The 19843-nt window shown below is 38.0% G+C and overlaps 1 protein-coding gene across 5 annotated transcripts in view; it reads left to right on the top strand.

Annotated features, from left to right (window-relative positions):
* The window catches only part of Adk (adenosine kinase), a 538665-nt gene that overhangs the window by 482812 nt on the left and 36010 nt on the right, over window positions 1-19843 (top strand). For all 5 annotated transcript variants that reach the window (XM_004846317.3, XM_004846320.3, XM_087185402.1 and 2 more), the window contains one exon: window positions 19549-19635. In XM_004846317.3, the coding sequence (XP_004846374.1) occupies window positions 19549-19635 (87 nt within the window). The remainder of the gene's footprint in view (window positions 1-19548; window positions 19636-19843) is intronic.

The following is a 19843-nucleotide window of genomic DNA, read 5'->3' as shown; positions in this document are numbered from 1 at the left end:
TTGGTAAATGTTTGACAGTTAGATCTTGGGGAAAGGGCCTAGATTTGTAGCAGTTGTGTCATGATACAAATACTCCTGCTATGGCTGATTTCAAGCTACCAATGTGACATCACTTAAATTGGAAAAGAGCTTTATGTGTGCAAATCAGCTCACATCAGCCAATGTGAGCAGGCTCCTGCACACCACTGGACAGTTAAGAATTGAGTGACTTCTATGAAGAGCAACATTAGTGAATCTCAAAAACATTATTTTTTTTTAATGTATGTCATTAGGCATGGTGGCACACGCCTGTAATCCCAGCACTTGGGAGACTGAGGCAGGAGGATTACAAGTTCAAGGCCAGCCAGGGTGACATACAAGTTTAAGGCCAGCATGAACTTGTTTCCAAAAAAGAAAAGTGCCTAAGAAGCCAGAAATAAAAAAAAATTTACTGTATGCATACATTTATCCAAACTTAGAATGGGCAATATTAAGTTTTAATTATAGAAAGCATAGCAGCTTTTTAATTGGTTGATTTGTCTTATAAGAGGTTTGGCTATGAAGAGACATAAAGGAACTCTGTGAGACAGTAAAGCTATTTTTAACAATGTCCAGATCTTTCTTCAGTGATGGACATATTCTCTACCTGCACCGTTCAACATGATAACTAATTAGCCATATGTGGCCATTAAACACTTGAAATGAGGCGAGTGCATTTAAGGAACTGGATTTGTAATTATACTTAATATTAAGAAATTTAAATAGTCATATGTGGCTACTGGCTGCTGTATTAGTGCAGTTCTATAGCTTGGGAGGCATGGGGACTACATAGGTATACACATTTGACAAAGATTTATGCATTTTGCAGTTTATACATTAAACCTCAAAAAGAAGATAAATAGAAAGGATTTGGTTTTAACCTCTTAAAACAAGAGCAAAAAATGTTGGGTGTGGTGCATATACTTATAATCCCAGGATTTGGGAAGCTGAGGCAGGAGGATTGTGAATGCAAGGCCAGCCTGAGTGAGCTACATTGAAAGTTCGAGGCTACCCTAGACTACATGGCAAGGCCCTGTCTCTAAAAGCCAAAAATATAAAAATGAAGAAAATACATCCAGCAAGAACTTCAGTGATGAGAAAAACCAACTTCTTTAGGCCCTGTTGTCAAAAACTGCAACCATGAATGTAAAAGTATTAAACCTATAATAAAGCAGAAAAACAAGGGAATATGGCATCCCCAAGGAAGACGGGCTCAGTGTCTCTTAGAGCAACAGGTCTGATCTCTGATGGATATGACAATGGGCTGGCTTTCTTCTCATTACAGAGGCTTCTATTTTTAAAATTTCCAAATCAAGTATGCTCGGTTCATTTGGGAGAATTGAATAGGAGACAAATGGGGAATAATGATTTACTTTTCAGCAGATATTGCAAAGGAATCTGATTAGTTTTCATTTGTGAGACAGAAATATTGAGCAGCATTGATATAACAATTATATTTTCAATCTCTTCTTGGGAAAAATAAAAAACAAACAGCAATTTAAAGACAGTAGTAAAGACAGAACCCAATCAGTGGTATGCTGACCTGTCTGTATCAACCAGCTCATAACAAACCAAGCCCTAGTTTGTTGTTTTCCATTTCCCATAGTGTCAGTCCTCCCACCCTGTGCATGAGGTCAGACTACCAAGGCAAAGGAGCTGAGTGCTGAGCCGGGAAGAGAAATGCACAGTCCCATAAGCCAGCGTGAGCCCAGCTCCTGAACTGCTCGCACCAATCTGTCATCAAGACACTGAATTTTCTTAGTTTTGATTTACTCCTTTAGATGATAAATCTAAAGGACTGATAAAGCCTTTTCAGGGACCGTATCTTTGCCCAGAGAATCTACTGAACCTCCACTGTGTCAAGCGAGACTGTAGCCTCATGGTAGACGTCTCACAGGAGGAATGTGTTACCTTTACACCACTCTTAACTCCTTCGTGCTACAGCTTCTGTTCCTAAAGAATGGTGAGGAACACAGCTAAGCTTTAAACACAGTGTAAAATACTGTGCTTGAGAGGTGATTCTTTTAAACAGGTAATTAACCATACATTTACACATTTTAATCTACTTTTAAGTGCAAGAGAGATTGGCAAATGACTCAGTAAAGAAGTGTTCTGCTTAAATTGGATATAATGGTTGTTTACTAGGGTTTTTCGTTGTAGTGCAAGTAGCCAAGTGATGTGTAAATGTAGTGTGGTTTACTGGGTGATAAATAGTACCCATAACGTTTATCATTGTTTGATTGTCAGGGTAGCCATTGAAACTGACTCCATGCTTTGGGGAATTTTACTCTCACTGTACCATATAGAATGTTTTCAAAAGCATTTTCTTGTAGCATAAACTTACGAAATTACATTGCAGCATTATCATCCCTGTAAAACAGATTGCAATTAACATCAATGATATTTCAGTAATACTTTTTTCTTTTGGTACCGGGGATGGAACTCGGGCCCTTGCACTTGCCAGGCAGGCGGCGGCACCACTGAGCTACATCCCCGGCCCTCAACACCACTTTCTTGCTGTAAAATTTCTTCTACTCTGTAAAGAAGAAAGGATGGGCCGGGGATTTAGCCCAGTGGTTCCGTCGCCTGCCTTGCAAGCGCAAGGACCCGAGTTTGATCCCCGGTACCAAAAAAAAGAAAGAAGAAAGGAGCCATTGGTCTCCTCATATTTAACACAGCTTTTTTCCTTTATAAACTTTGTAAATGTTTCCCATGACCACCATCAGCAGTTCAAACAGGAAGGTCTGTGATTAAAAGTAGTGACACGGGGGCCGGGGATTTAGCTCAGCGGTTTCGCCACCTGCTGCGCAAGCGCAAGGACCCGAGTTCGATCCCCCGTACCAAAAAAAAGTAGTGACACCAAGCTGGGCATGGTGGCACACACCTGTAATCGAAACACTGGGAGCCTGAGGCAGAAGGATCACAAGTTTGAGTCTAGTCTGGGGAACTCAGCAAGACCCTGTCTCAAAATTTTAAAAAATACTTTAAAAGGTCAAAGATGTAGCTCAGTGCAAAGGCTCTGGGTTCAATTCTAGCATCGACCCCTGCCCCCCGCAAAAAAAAAAAAGTATTATCAATAGCTTCTTCTTTAAGAATAGAGAAAAACTGGGCCGGGGATTTAGCTCAGTGGCACCGCGCCTGCCTCATAAACACGAGGTCCTTACTTTGATTCCCAGTACCAGGGGGGAAGAAAAGAATAGAGAAAAACTTGGTGTATGCATATCCACTTTGAAAACCTCACTGTTGCACACAGCAGGGGATATAGAATTTTAAGGCTGTGCATTTAGAGTACCAATAATGTCCTTTATAAGACTGTTCCAATGAGTAGACTAAAATATTAAAACCTGTTTGTTGGGGCCAGGGATTTAGCTCAGTGGTTCTGCCGTCTGCCTCGAAAGTGCAAGGTCCCAAGTTCGATCCCTGGTACCAAAAAAAAAAAACCTGTTTGTTGGCTTTTTTATAATAATGCCTCAGTTTGAATTATCTAAGAAACACTTCTTCCCATTCTCCCAGTCGTATGTGCCCATTACCAGGAAGGATTGAATGCAAACATACAAACATGCAAATACTACCCAGATTTACATGGCATCTTCGTGAGGTGAACCCCACTGCACCCTGGGATTCATTTGTGCCTTGTTTGTTCTAATCCTTTGAAGAGAATCTGAGCTTAGGTTCATTGAGTCATAAACACATTCTCATTTCTGAGTGATGGAATTCCAGAAAGTGACTTGCATGAAGGCATCAATCAAATCATAGTTTCATTGGGCCAGGGATTTAGCTCAGTGGTTTCACTGCCTGCTGTGCAAGCACAAGGACCCAAGTTCAAAACCCGGTACCAGGAAAAAAAAATCATAATTTCATTATTTCTCCAGAATGTGTTCAGCAGTTATATCAGGAAAGGTTTGGGGGATCATTTGTGCAAGGCAGGATTTATTCACTATTAAAATAGCACTTTAAGTTGGGAATGGTGGCACACGCCTTTAATCCCTCCCCTTGGAAGGCTAAGGCAGGAAGATCACTTCGAGTTCAAGGCCAGTTTGGGCTACATAGTGAGTTCAAGGGCAACGTGAACTACATAGTGAAACCCTGTCTCAATAAATAAATAAATAAATAAATAAGCACCATACCTTCTAAACTTTAATCAATTACATGATTTCCTTTCATGCAGTCACCTAAAATGTCTATATTGAGTCCTAAACAACTCTAAAACACAGGGTCATGGAACACTGGCACTTTTTCTTAAACCAAACTAAACTAGAGAAATATGGTTAGGTACTTCTCTTTTAAGATCAGACAGAAAATTTATAATGAGTTCATAATGTACTCACCAAGCTCAAGGAGCTTAAAACCTAGTAAATAGTCATTCAGTAATAAATGCCCTGTTTCCCCAAAAATAAGACCTACCCAGAAAACAAGTTGTAGCATGAGTTTAGAAGAGACATCCCTTGCAAATGAACCCTATTGCATCTTTTGGAGCATAATCCATAGGGCTCATTTTAAAGGCATGTCTCTCCTAAACTCATTCTAGAACTTTTTTTGTCCAGCTAAGTCTTATTTTCAGGGAAATACAGTGTTAATTGCACTCCTACTGTATAGAAGATACAGTACTAACCTCTGGGGATAGAATTAAGTCATGATTTCTACCTACAAGGACCTCATAGTTTTGTTAGAAAGATACTTGTAAAGAATGACAAATATTGGACCGGGGATTTAGCTCATTGGTTCCGGCGCCTGCCTCGCAAGCACAAGGTCCCGAGTTCAATCCCCGGTACCAAAAACAAGAATGACAAATATAAATACTTTCATAGAAGTATGTGAATGTTGCAAGCATTTGCATCAGAAAACAAGTAAGCAGTTCTGCCGGAGGTCAGGGACTACAGCCAAGAAGACATGTTTTAGCTGGGATTTGGAACTAAGAATAAAAGAGTAAGAAGAGCAACAAATTTGATATGTGCACATGGTACATGGGGGAAATTATCAGCATGACCAAATAACAGCCACGGATCACAGGATGGCAAGAGATAAAGTTTGAACAATAGGCTGGACTCATATCCTAGAGTTAAGACTTCATTCAATAAAGGACCATTAAAAGGTTTTTAACAAGGGAATGAAGCAATCAGATTTGTATTTATGAAAAATTACTCTGTTTATTCAAGAAATATTTACTGGGTACCTATACTGTGCTATGCATAATTCTGGATGCTGGGATCATCAGAGAAATTAATTGCCTTTCACTCTCTTATCTAGGCCACCAAGCTTTGTACCGTGTCCCATAACTCCTTCCTTGGGCATAGCTGATAAAATCAGGGTTAAGAATCTCACCAAAGTTAGATAACCTGCAGATAGCCAGTGACCTATGATCTAGGCCGGCAGAGGAAATGAATTCTTTGGATAAGAGAAGGGAGCAGAAACATAAAGAGTAGAGAAAGAACAGGTTGAAATGATCAACTTTATAGTAGAAGTAAAGTGATGTACTTCATCGAATGGACCTATAAAAGATATCAGAAACCTCTTAAAGAAGTAAATATATGCCAAGCCAGATGTGGTATGCATGCCTATAGTCCCAGCACACGGGAGGCTGAGGCAGGAGGATCACCATAAGTTTGAGGCCAGCCTGGGCTACATAGTGAGTTCAAGGCCAGCCTGAACTACACAACAAGACTCTGTCTCAAAAACAAAATAAAAATTAATTAATTAATTAATAACTATATGCCAAAGAAAAGGAAATAAGGTTGAAGAGCAGTAATTTCACCTATCATCATTTTCTTGGTCACTTTTCTATAGAAAAGTTTATTAAAAGTAAATGTTCAGGGCCGGGGATTTAGCTCAGTGGTTACGCTGCCTGCTGCGCAAGTGCAAGGACCTGAGTTCGATCCCCGGTACCAAAAAAAAAAAAAAGTAAATGTTCATTCCTCATTGGAAATTTTAACTAACATTAACTTGAAATATTTGTAGAAAATTAGGAGAAGATATAAATAAACTAAGAGACTTTACTGCAAACAATTATAGTCAAGTGGTTCATAAGGTCAAAACCATATCTTCAGCAGCCAGGGATTTAGCTCAGTGGTTCCGCCGCCTGTCTTGCAAGTGCAAGGTTCCAAGTTCGATCCCCAGTATGAAAAAGAAACACCATATCTTCAGAAAGAACAGTTTTAAATGAGACCTGAATCCCCTATATCTAAAAGTCACATTTTTAGGTGAATAATATTCTTGTCCATTTGTCACTGAAAGATTTAAAGTGCTTACTTGTGTGCCAACTCTTCCTCTAACTCCTTTATATGTATTAACTAATATAATGCTCACAAAATCCCTATTAAGTACTGTTACTGTCTCCTGTTTAAACCTTAGAAAACTGAGGCATAGAGACTTTAACTTGGTTAACAGAGAGTAAATGGCAAAGTTAAAATCTGATCCTATATAGCTTGGCTCATTTTCTTTTTCTTTTCTTTTTACATTCCATACACCTTGAGTAGGTGATTTTTTTTAAATTTTATTTTATTGGTGCATTGTAGGTATACAATATAATGACATTCATCATTGGAAATTTGCACCTTTACATAATCTCTCTTGGTTCTTATTTTTCCCCCTTTCCCTGCCCTCCCTTCAACCCCTCCATCCCCCCCTTTACAAAGACTTTGTTTCCATTTTTTCATTTTCTCATATTAATTCCATTCCCTTCATTTTCTTTTCTTTTGGTAACGGGCTTCGAACTCGGGACCTTGCACTTGCGAGGCAGGCGCTGAAACCACTGAGCTAAATCCCCGGCCCTTGGCTCATTTTCTTAACCACATGTCATCCCGCCTCTGTTCTGTGTGGAGTATTTATCAATTTAACTTCATCAAATTTAGTTATCAGTACCCAGCTTAAGGGAATTTAAATGTCAATTAACTGCTATGTAATGCTTAATCAAAGTTGGCTTTGGCCATGATTACTTGATATGGCAGCAACCTTACTTGAATGACAACCTTGGAATCACATTTTCCTGCTTCTCCCACATTTGTTTTGTCCCAAAGTCTTTTCTTTGCCATCGACTCTAGGCAGCTGGCAAACTCCAGAACCCTCAGTGTCTTCATTTATAAAAATCAGGACAAAACATCCAACTCACAAGACTGCAGTGAAAACTCCATGAGGTAAAGCATATGAAGCTCCTGGTGCAGAACATTTTCACTTGAGAACTCTAGTTGCCTTCCAGCTGCTGACACATGGAATCCAAACTTAAAAGTCTGCCTAGAAGTGACCACATCTCAATTCATTTTGCTGTATCTCTTGCCTTCCCTGACAAACTTTCTCTCTGTCTTGGAATATGTGCAGCCTTCTTTTCCTCTCTTCTTCGTTGTCCACATCTTTAAAACCTAGGTTAGGTTCAGTCTTCTCCATTAAATCATCTCCAGTTAACTACTTAAACTTACATTGTTCCTTTCTTTCTTTGAACTGCTATTGTAGTTATATGTATTACATTGTATGATACTTTAGCGATTTTATGACACATGCTAGATTTCTCCTTGCATCTAAATTCTAAGCTTATTGAAAGCACAGGTCATGTCTTCCTGTCCTATCTCATATCCCCCAAAGGACCTAACAAACTATGAAGAACTCATAGCAATTATTCAACAAATACTCAGTGCTTGATTGATGAAAATAAGCTCATAAGAATACCTTATATTTAATAAATGGCGTTGGAAAAACTGGATCTCAACCTGCCAGAGATTAAAACTAGACCCATATCTATTACCATGCACTAAACTAAGATCGAAGTGGATTAAAAATCTAAATATTAAAACAGAAACACTAAACTTGGTGGAAGATAAATTAGGTAGAACTCTTGAAGACATTGGCATAGTAAAAGACTTTATGAACAAAACCTCAGTAGCACGGGAACTAGCACAAAGAATCAACAACTGCGATCTCATCTTATTAAAAGGCTTTAGCACTGCAAGAGAAATCACCAACAGAGCTAAGAGACAACCTACAATGTGGGAAAAAAATTTTAGCAGCTGTGCCTCAGACAAAGGACTACTATCTAGCATATATAAAGAACTGAAAAAAGCCAGACCCCCCCCCCAAATATAAAGACCCAATTCAAAAATGGGCATCTGAAATGAACAGACATTTCTCAGACAAAGAAGTAAAAGCAGCAAATAAACATATGAAAAATTGTTCAACATCACTGGTCATTCGAGAGATGCAGATGAAAACCACACTGAGATTCCACCTCACCCCGGAAAGAGTGGCTGCTATCAAGAAATCAACCAATAACAAATGCTGGCGGGGTTGTGGGGAGAAAGGAACCCTTCTCCATTGTTGGTGGGAGTGCAGACTGGGGCAACCACTGTGGAAATCAGTGTGGAGATACCTCAAAGAACTAGGACTAGAGGTCCCAATTGATCCAGCTATTCCCCTGCTGGGTATCTTCCCCAAAGAATTAAAAGAATCATACCACTGCGATATTGTAGGGAATAAGGAAAGGGGACGTTACTAGAACCTCTTCAGTGAGTCCTAGTCTCCTGCAACCCATGGCAGCACAAGGCGAATTAACTTATACAGGAAAGGTAGAAAAAATGAGACTTGGAGAAGGAGCTGAGCTTTGGGCCTGATCAGTGCTACTATGGGCAGCAAAGACGAAAGCCCTTGCGGCACCTTTTTTTATTCAGTACATCGGGAGAAACAAATGTAACAAATGACAGGACAGAGAGTTCAGTACATGGGGAGAAACAAATGTAACAGATGACTGTAGAGCAGGTGGAATTCCTAGATCAATGAGGAACTATGCAGATGAAGATTTTGTTCCTCCCAGGATGTCTTCAGCTGCTGCAATCTGGTCCTGGAGCATCACAGCATCACCAGATCACTGATTTCTTAGTTGTGACAGGAGGCCAAAATGAAATTATGTCTCAAAATGCCATAGCTGCCCTGTAGGCAGGAGAACTAGGCCTGATCAAATGATTTTTCCCGAAAATTATGTAGCATTGCTCCCGACACGATGTATGTGCACCCATGTTTATAGCGGCACAGTTCATAATAGCTAAAGCTTGGAAACAGCCCAAGTGCCCATCAACTGGAAACTGGATAAAGAAGATGTGGGTGTTTTTATAAAATGGAGTACTACTCAGCCATAAAGAATGAGAAACTAGAAACATTTATAGCTAAATGGATGCATATTGAGGCCACACTCTTAAGTGAAATAAATAGGACACACGTGTAAATACTGAATAGTTCTCTGGTGTGTGAAAGTGTAAATAAGAATTAAAACAATTAAAATGAATAATTGATAATTTGAAATAGGAAGAAAAGGTACAAAGGGGTAGGGAAAATGGGAGAAGAAGGGAAAGGAAAAATTCTGAGAAAAAAATGGAAATGAAGACTATGTAAATAGGGAAGGGTGGAGGGGGTGAAGGGTGCACAGGTAATGGGGAAAAAATAAGAACCAAGATACAACAGGTACAGGTACAAGCACTCAATGATAAATGTAAACGTATTGTATACTAAAATGTACCAATAAAAGAATTTAAGCAAAAAAAAGAAAAAAGAATACCTTATAAAATTATACTGAGGTCTATATTAGAAAATGTGTTTTCATAACATTGCTGATACTTGATCTATATAGTAGCACAAGAAATAGGTATAGCAATTATTGTAAGTAATAAAACTGGGTTTAAGTTATGCTGTGACTTGCCTAGGGTTTCTTGGTCAGTAGCATCATTGACCCCAGCCCCAATTTCTACCATTGAGTTCTTTCTCTGTAAGGCTGCCAGAGTAGTTTCTCTAAATCAAAGATGGGATTGTGTCTCTCCTGTTTAAAATATTCCCATGGTTTCCCATTTTTCATAGAATGAAATCCCACAAAACCTTCACCTTCACAATTCTGCAGTTATGGAGGCCTTCTTTACCTTACGTGGGCTTAGCTCACCAAATCTGTTTCAAGCTCATGGCCTCCACACTCAAATGTTCTGTCCCTGGGTCCTTGCTCATTTCTGCCACTGAAGCCTCAACCTGAGTATCACCTCCACATTGAGAAAGTAACACCTGTGTAAATTCACTCTTCTCCCCCATTATACTTCATCACATCCTGTTTTTTTTTTCTGTAGCATCTATTAACATCTCAAATTATCTTATTCAGCTGGGCGTGATGTGCATCCCTATAATCCCAGCAGGGAGGGGGGTGCTGAAGCAGGAGGAGCATAGTGAGTTCAAGATCAACCTGGGCTACACAGAGTTCATGGCCACCCTGAACTACATAGCAAGAGCCTGTCTCAAAAAAAAAAAAAAAAAATCAAATTATCTTATTTATTTGTTCCTTGTATGTGGCATATCTCCACTAGAATGCAGACCTCAAAAGGCAAGGGTTTTGGTTGTTGTTGTTGTTGTTGTTCTTTTTTTTGGTATTAGGGATCGAACTCAGGACTTTGTGCTTGCACGGCAGGCGCCAGAACCACTGAGCTAAATCCCCAGCCCAAGGCAAGGGTTTTGAATGCTCTTACTCACATCTGTATTCTAAGTCCCTAATAGAATATCTGATATGTGCTGGGCTCTCTTTTTTTTAGGCTCTTAATAAATATCTATTGAATAAAGTAGCTGAGCCAAAACCAGACTAAAGCCATGGGTTTTTGCCTCTTTACCCAACATAACTTCCAGTGATTTCAGTTAACCTGCTTTTCATGAAAGCATTTATAACTTTGGAACCACGAGAAGAATTGATGTTTAGAATAATGACAGTAAGATGCACTGCAAGATTCTCTCTAATCAAAGAAAGACTTCATTCAGTTCAATAAACTAAACTAATTAAAGCAGGGATGTCATGGTATATTATTATATCAATATATTTAGAAAGATTTCCAACTAAAAAGACTTTCAGCTTTTTTCTTTAGTTAACCAGAAAATTAAATTAACCCAGAGATCTTCATTCCCCAAAAGTCCTTGTTAATTGGGATTGTTCTATAAATCTCTATTATTAGCAGAGTTTGTCATCTGTTTCATTACCCTGTTTATGAGGGCAGTTGGAGCAGAGTGTCTTTGCTCATATTCTGGTATGTGTCCTAGTGAAAAGGAAAGCATTTCCTGGATTCTCATTTATTCCGCCTATTTTTTGTCATGGATATATTTTATACTATTTATATAAGAACTTAGTTTCCTTATGTATGTTCCCTGTTTAAAGTAAGGATAATATTACTGACTTGGCTTAAGTGCAATAATTAAATGTAACATCTATTTAAAGTAAAAGCATTAATGCTTTGCAACATTTGTGATAACAGGAAAATTGAAAAGAACCTAAAAGTCCATCAGTAAAGAATAGATTATCATGTATCCATACAATGCAGCAATGAAACATGAGGACTCTGTTTACCAGTACAGTATAAAAAGATCTCTAAGTGGAAAAAAATGTGGTTCAGAGCAGTCTGGATAGTATGAAACCTTAAAAAACAATGAGCATACAATCCAGTGGTTTTAGTGTGTTCACCAAGTTGTGCAAACATCACCTTAATCAACTTTAGAACGTTTTTATCACTCAAGAAAGAAACTCGTAACAATTAGCAGTAACTCCCTCTCCCTCTTTGTCTGTCTCTGTCTCTCTCTCGCTTTCTCTCTCTCTCTCTCTCTCTCTCACACACACACACACACACACCCTGCCTGACTCCTCTCCTCCCAACACCCAGGAGTCTCTATATACAGTGGACCCTCAAATTACAACCGGCCAAGTTACGAACAGCTTGGGTTACTTAGGTTAATGGAAGACTCATCTGCCTCTTCTTATCTGTAGCGTGTACCCAAGCAAACATCCAGATCTCAGTTATGTTGACTTACAACCAACTTGAGTTACAACTGGCCCTTTGGAACCAATCGAGTTTGTAAGTCAAAGGTTCACTGTATTTGCCTGTTCTTTTTCCTATCTAACTGCAATTATATATCCTCAACCAACATCTCCCCTTTTGCCCCTTTCCCTAAGCACCCACCCTCAGGTAGCTGCCATTCTACTTTGTCACATTCTATGACACCAACTTCTTTAAATCCACATAGAAATGAGATCGTGTGGTATTTGTCTTTCTGTGTCTGACTTACTTCACTGAGTGTAATGTTCTCTGGTTTCATCCAGGTTGTCACAAGTGGCAGGATTTTGTGGGGTTTTTATGGCTGAGGAGTAAGTATTCCACACACACACACCATATGTTTGTTTTTCCCAGTACTAGAGATTGAACCCAGAGCCTTTGCTCTAAGCTGTATCCTCAGCCCTTTTTATTTTCTGAGACAGAATCTTGCTAACTTGCCTTGGCTAGGCTCAAACTTTTGATCCTCCTGCCTCATCCTCCCGGTGTGCTGGAATTGCAGGCATAAACCACTAACCCAGCCACAATGTGTTCTGTATCTGTTCATCTGTTTATGGACAGTGAGACTGATTTTGTATCTTTGCAATTGTGAATAGTACTACAGTAAACATTGGAGTGAAAAATACCTCTTCAAAATACTGATTTCATTTCCTTTCTATAACTAGTGGTAGGCTTGCTGGATCATTTCGTAGTTGCAGTTAAAATATTTTGAGGTGCCTCCATACTGTTTTCTGTAACAGCTATACTAATTTCTGCCTTCACCAACAGTGTTTAAGGGTTGCCTTTTCCCTGCATCCTCAGCAGCACTTGTTCTGTCTTCTTGATAACAGGCATTCTAGCAAGGATGAGGTGATGAGGTGGTATCTTGTGGTTTTCAGTTCCTTTTCATTAGTGATGCTGAAATTCCTCCCTATCTATTGGTTCCTTGTAGGTCCTCTTTTGTACACTTTTTGGTAAGTTATTTTCTTGTTACTGAGTTACTTGTGTATTTTGGATATTAACCCCTTATCGGGTATGTAGTTTGAAAATATTTTCTCCCATTTTATAGGTTATCTATCTCTTCGCTCTACTGATTGTTTCCTTTGTAGATGCATCTAGTTTAATGTAATCCCTTTTGCCTAGTTTTGGGAAAAAATTGCCTTATTTTTTTTAAAAAAATTACTACCCACGCCAATGTCATGATATAACCCTATAATGTCAGGTTGTACCTTTTTTGTATAAAGGAAGAAATAGGAATATTATCCTTACAAATGCATAGAGAAATTGAAGGATATATAAGAAAGCCATAAGAATGATAACCAGATAGGGAAGTAGAAGCAATAGAAACCAGCTGAATGGGAAAGGGGGAGGGGGGAGTTTTTAAATAGCATACTTTTTTGGAAACATATGAATATATTACCTGTTTAATTAAAACAAACAAGCACAACTAAAAGCAAATTCTGATTTTGGACTAAATCCTGTGCTGGATGAAAGAAACTTTCTATTAAACTAGGACAACTCACAAAATTGGAATGTGGACTAGAGATAAGATAAAATGTTTTCTGGGGGCTGGGGATTTCCCTCAGTGGTTCTGCCACTTGCCTCGAAAGCGCAAGGTCCAGAGTTTGATCCCCGGTACCAAAACAAAAAAAATGTTTTCTAAACTTATGAACTATACTGTGGTTACCTAACAGAATATTTTTGTTCTTAGGAAATGTACATTAAAGTATTGAGAAATAAAAGGCAGAATCTGTACAATTTATGCTCAAATGGTTTGAAAAAATAATAATGTATGTATCAGGAAGTGATAGAGCAGTAGGACAAAATGTTTAAATCTAGGCATGGTGGCACATGCCTGTAATCCCAGCACTTGGGGAAGCTGAGGCAGGAGGGTTGCAAGTTCTGGTCTCTCCTGGGCAATTTATTGATGCCCTATCTCAACTAAAAAAATAAAAAGGGCTGGGGTTATAAACCTCAGTGCAAAGGCCCTGGGTCCATTCCCAATACCAAAAAACAAAAAGCTAGTAAATCTATATTATTGTTACATGGGAGTTTCCTATATTTTTCTTAGAACTTTCCTGTTAATTTGAAAATATTTCCAAACTAACCAGGCATGGTGGCACACACCTGTAATCCCAGCTCTCAGGAGGCTAAGGCAGGAGGATCACAAGTTCAAAGCCAGTCTGTACAACTTAGTGAAACCCTGTTCCCAAAAATAAATAAATAATTTCCAAACAAAAGGTTTAAAAAAAACAAGCATTAACATGCTCTAAATTACTTCATTATGTGGAATGGCCAAGATACAAGAACTTCTTTTAAGCATCTTAAGTGTTCTGGGTTATACATCATCACACTTATCACTTTCTGGTAAAGCTTTGCCATTACTTTTCTGTCATTTCCGTGTCTTTTGTCACTGGGTCAGAAGCAGTAGAGAGGCAGATAATGACTTCATTATATTTTGATGTTGAAGAACAGCTGTCTACCTGCCTTTCAGCCTGCCATGGATCTTCTTCAGTTGTAACTTCTCTATAATTTAGGGGCTGCATCAACAAACCAGTGTCAAAGCATAACATTTTAAAATACTTTGAAGCTAGGGATGGTGTCAGAAGTCTGTCGTCCCAGCACCATGGGAGGCTGAGGCAGGAGGGTCGCTAGGTTGAGTGCAGCCTGGGCAATTTAATGATATATGGAGACACTGTCTCAAAATAAAAGATGTTGGGCCAGGGATTTAGCTCGGTGATTCTGCCACCTGTCTCCCAAGCACAAGGTCCCAAGTTCGGTCACCGGTACCAAAAAAATAAAAAATAAAAGATGTTTGTAAAGGGGCAAGAATGTAGTTAAGTGTGAAGGCCCGGGGTTCAATCCCCAAAACCTCACACACACAAAAAAAACTTGCAATAAAAATGTTTCAGAATATTAATTATTATGAGGTTATATATATATAATACTAAAATATGTAATTAATTTAGTGGATATAAGGCTACAGAAACATTTAATCTAATTATCTGGCATTGAGTCCACTTTTTTCAGTTAAATATTGTGGCATTTGTACAAATACAACACTCTCTACTGTGATTGACTTTGTATTGTGATTGACTTCACGATGCGTGAAGGTGTTTGTTTTAAGAAATTTAATACTTTTTTGATACTTTATGTTTCTGGGTTTTTTATTATTTTCTTATTAGTACATTTTAGATATGGATAATAACATTCATCAGAGGGAATTTGTACCTATATGTGATCTATCTTGCTTCGTCTTTTTTCCCATTCCCCTCCTCCCCACCTTGTTTACAAAAGCTTTATTTCCATCTTTTTTTTTGGTACCGGGGATCGAACTCGGGTCCTTGCGCTTGTGCAGCAGGCAGTGAAACCACTGAGCTAAATCCTGGCCCTGTTTCCATCTTTTTCTTGTCCCTTCTTTCCTTTCCCCCTCCCCTTCCCCACTTCCTTGTTCCCCTTCCCATTTGAACATTGTCTTCCCATTTCCCAATACCTGTTATATGTCTTGGTTCTTATTTATACTTTCGGTTTCTCACACCAGAGAAACGATGCAGTATTTAAACATGTGTGTCTGATTTATTTCACTTAAGAACATGGCCTCAAGGTGCATCCATTTAGCTAGAAATGTTTCAAGCTCATCCATAAAGGTGTTTTCATTCTAGCTAGATCGGCCTCTTAAGTGAATCTGGGTGGTGACCTTGTCTCATACTCAAGTGAAGAGTAAATTATTTGTTTAAACTATCTAGAGAATATCTAAAATTGATCATTTCTTTAAGTAAGATGAATTGTATTATCTTGGATGAAGTACCCCGATAGTTTTATCTAATAATTGAAGTAAAACACATCTGGTATCAACTAAATTGTTAATGATTGTTGCCTATCTGCTTAGAGAAACTTACGATTTAAGAGGCCTTATGGAAGTCTGGACAATAAGAATAATAATTTCCCCTTGCAATCCTTTTCCTTCTAACTTGACAAAATCTTTGGGAAAAGTTGAGAAAAAATTGCTGTGACTTATATTAAGTTCTTAAGTAGAAGTACTTGATCAGAACCAGCAAGCATCATTTTTTTGCAGGTAAGACAGAAAGCCAGCCAAGCATGGTGACGCGTACCTGTAATCCCAGCACTCAGGAGGCTAAGGCAGGAGGATCATCACAAGTTTCAGGCCAGACTGGGTTACCTAGTGAGTTCATGGCCAGAGAAGGAAGGGAGGGAGGAAGGAAGGAAGGAAGGAGGGAAAGAAGGAGGGAAGGAAGGGAGAAAAGAGAATGAAGGAGAAAGCAAGCAAGTTTCTGTACACGTTTGCAGTACCTAATGTTTACATTCCTTGTGTGGAGTTGGTACATGTATGTAAAACATCCCAGTTCCTTTTTTTCATTCCTTTCTCCTCTTCTCCCTCCCTCTCCCTTCATCTCTTGGTCCCCTTCCCCTTTGAGAAAGATCTGTCTCCCTACTTCCTATTATCTATCATTTGCTTTGCTCTTATTTTTACTCTGGGTTTCTCATATAAATGTACTGCAAACATATACCAAAAAAAGGAAGGGGATCAAGACATGGGGGAGGGAGATAAAAAAGGAATTTAAATGTTCTATGTACTAATAAACTAAAATTAGGAAAAAAAAGCTACTTTCTGCTGCTTGTCCCCATAGCTAGTAGAGGCCCCTTTCATACTTAAGAAAACTGGTCCCAGTGAGTCACAGGAGCAAGGGTCCTGGGCTTCATTGGCTGAACAATGTCCATGCTTCTAAGTGTGTCTTGAGATTTAGTGAACTTACTTGTCTGAATGCTTTTCTTTTTTATTGTAATTTTATTAATAAGACAAATGGTTAATGGACAGGCAACCCCAACTTGACTGACTTAACTAGAAAAAATATTTTCTATATTATCCAACTTACCAATGATTGGTTAGAAATGTCATCTTGGACCCCACGTTTATACAATAAATACTTCTAATTTATACAATCAGCCATTGCATCTTTTTAAAAAGCTAAAAACTAAACTAAAACAGTATCACTTTTCTTCAACTTTAAAAACACTTGTGCAAGTTTCTTACTGGGATTAGAAGCAGGAACCTGATAAAACTGAATGCTTTTCATATGTTAAAATATCTAGAGGACAGTTGTAGAATAGGTGGTGTTGGTCAGTATTGTGTGATTTTTTTTTTTTAACAGCTCTGTAAACCAGCTTAGATCAACATCTTCCAGAAAATTGGAAGATATAAAAAGTGTAATAGAATTTAAACACTATTTACTCCTCCTTCAATGACTCAACACATTTCTGGATATTGCAGCTTTTCAGAATCATTATTTTGAATGGAGTTCTCATAATACAGTACTCTACAGGAAAAAGATTGTTCTGTATCTACACAATTTATGGTACATCTCTTACATACATAATATTCCTATAAACTTATTTGTACTAATAAGCATGATAGGTGGAAAGTAATTTGACTTTGTATTTCAGGAAATTTAACTAAATATGAGAACAAAGGATATAGTATATCAGTGACCTACACACACAGACCCAGAAAAAACTGTTGTAAAACTGCATTTATTTAGAATTTTCAACAGTTTGTTCTTAAGAACATAGTTCAAAATAATCTCTTCCACTGTAAATTGGGTTTTCTTCATAAATAAAACCTTATCTAGCCAACATAGCAGCACATGCCGTAATCCTAGCACTGGGGGGCTAAGGCAGGAGGATCATTACAAGGTTGAGGCCAGCTTGGGCTACACAGGGAGTCCCAGGCCAATCTGGACTAAATAGTAAGACCTTGACTCAAAAATAAAAATAAAAGGGCTGGGGATTTAGCTCAGTGGTTCCACCGCCTGCCTCGAAAGTGAAAGAACCCGAGTTCGATCCCCAATACCAAATAAATAAATAAATAAATAAATAAATAAATAAATAAAATCTATCAAATACAAAATGAACAACTTTTCAAACAAGGAACCTTAGAATTAGATCTAATTACAATTCACTTACCATTTATATATATAATTGTTTTTAAACCTATGCTGTTATTAATTCTTAATTATTTAAAGTGTTTTATAGACATGTTATATCATTACATAATGTAACTATTATTAATAGTAATGGTGTCGGGCTGGGCTTGGTAATGCATGCCTGTAATACCAGCACTCGGGAGGCTGAGGCAGAAGGATCGCTGTGAGTTGGAAGCCAGCCTCTGTTACATAGTTCAAGACCAGACTGGGCTACATAGCAAGACCCTGTCTCAGAAAACAAATAAACAGTAATGGTGTCATTAACTTAGCTTACCTTACTTATTTAGTACCTATTTGTTCTAGGTTTATAGTTGAGAGTTCCCTTTATAGTATAACTTGTACTTGGAAGTAATAAAACCAGATTTCTCTACAAATATTTATGGTACAGATATTTTTCCTAAATCGGATGATAGCCTTTTCCCAATTCTTTCTAATAAAGCCTGTTTACATCTCCCTCTTTTTTTTGTCCATGTTGCCATATATACTGCAAACTCCCTAGAAACTTTAATCTTAAATATTAATGCCATAACTTCCAATTAATCAAAATCTTGTTAATCACCTTGTAGGCCCTAGCGCTCCAAAGTTTGGAAAGTTTAGTTACTAAGAGTTTAAATAGATGCTTCTGGCCTAAGAGTTTCTTTAGTAGTCCAAAGGATCAGTCACTAAGTAAATGAGTCCTCTTCATAAATATTAATTTTTACAGGTGAATCTTTTCTTCATTAAGATACCTGTTTTTGTCTCTTGTTAAAAGTATCCAATTGTAGTAGGTAGCAAAAGATAAACCAAATGTGCTTTTATGATTCTTAAGATTCTTTGTTAAAATTTTAAGATTCCCCAAATCTCCTTTTTAACCCTTTCTTGTTCTTAGGTGAGACTGAAGTTGGCAAGTCATTAACCCTGTCTGTCCCCATAAGAAATACAAATTTGTGATTACAGAAAATCCACCCCCACATTAAAAAAAAAACAAAAAACACTGTCCAATCATTTGCAGATGTCCTCTAAACCAGATTTCATCACAAATAACTCCCAAACTATCGTGTGCCAAGTAACACGTATTATATTAGCTTACTCTGTAGTCAAAACAAGCCCTGCACTAGGACAAGAGCGCCTTGCACTGTCCCTTTTGTTCTGCCCATGCATTCAGGGTCTCTTCCCTTTCGTTATTTGAAATTAGCCCACTAAAATCAATAGTGCCAGACATTGGCATGAAGTACTGTAACAGAATAGCAGGAAGGTTTTTATAGTACCATTGTGATTTTCTGTAGAGAAGCACCCAGGACTCATTATTTATATTTTTTAAATTTATAGCTCTTTAGCTACATCCACGATTTCACTGCCAGGAATGCAGTCAGGCTTGAAGCTTTATTAAAGACTACGATCCTATCCATACAAACACTCCTTTAGCTCATAGTTTCTGTTCAGTCATTTGTACTGTCCCAAAAAAGGCACTATTGCCATTTATAATCAAACCAAAAATGTGAGCTACCTAGGTATAACTCTCACAAGTCATATACAGCATCTATATGGTGAAAATTACAAAGCACTATTGCTTACATATGACTTTGTATGTTAGTTTCCCAGTGTCCAAATACAGAATATAGAGTTCATGTCTTGTCTCTCTTTGAATGATGGATGTGGAGGGAGCATCAAACTGTATTTCATTGAGCTCACATACTGTATTGAATGTAACAAAGAGAAGTCAGTCTGCCTTTCTTTGGCTCTAATTGCAGAAAGTGAAGTCACTGCTTTTCCTGTCTTGGATCAAGACCAGAAAGAAATTATTGACACCAATGGAGCTGGAGATGCATTTGTTGGAGGTACAGACTCACTTATTTCATATTTACTTACAAGTTAAAACATTTTAACCCTTGTCTCTACCACATAGCCAAGATTTATGAACTTAATAACTTTTAATTTCTTCTTTTAAATAATTAACTCCTAATGTTCTTTCCATCTGCCACTACCATTTTGAGTAATAGGAGGGGATTGTACTACAGGAAAAATGTGTGTTTGGCAATGATAATG

This window comes from Heterocephalus glaber, unplaced genomic scaffold (assembly GCF_053883595.1).
Source record: "Heterocephalus glaber isolate CG9 unplaced genomic scaffold, H.glaber_assembly_v1.0 deba00001497, whole genome shotgun sequence".
Taxonomy (NCBI): domain Eukaryota; kingdom Metazoa; phylum Chordata; class Mammalia; order Rodentia; family Bathyergidae; genus Heterocephalus; species Heterocephalus glaber.
Note: the sequence above shows the minus strand (reverse complement) of the source record. Positions and strands in the feature narration are given on the sequence as shown.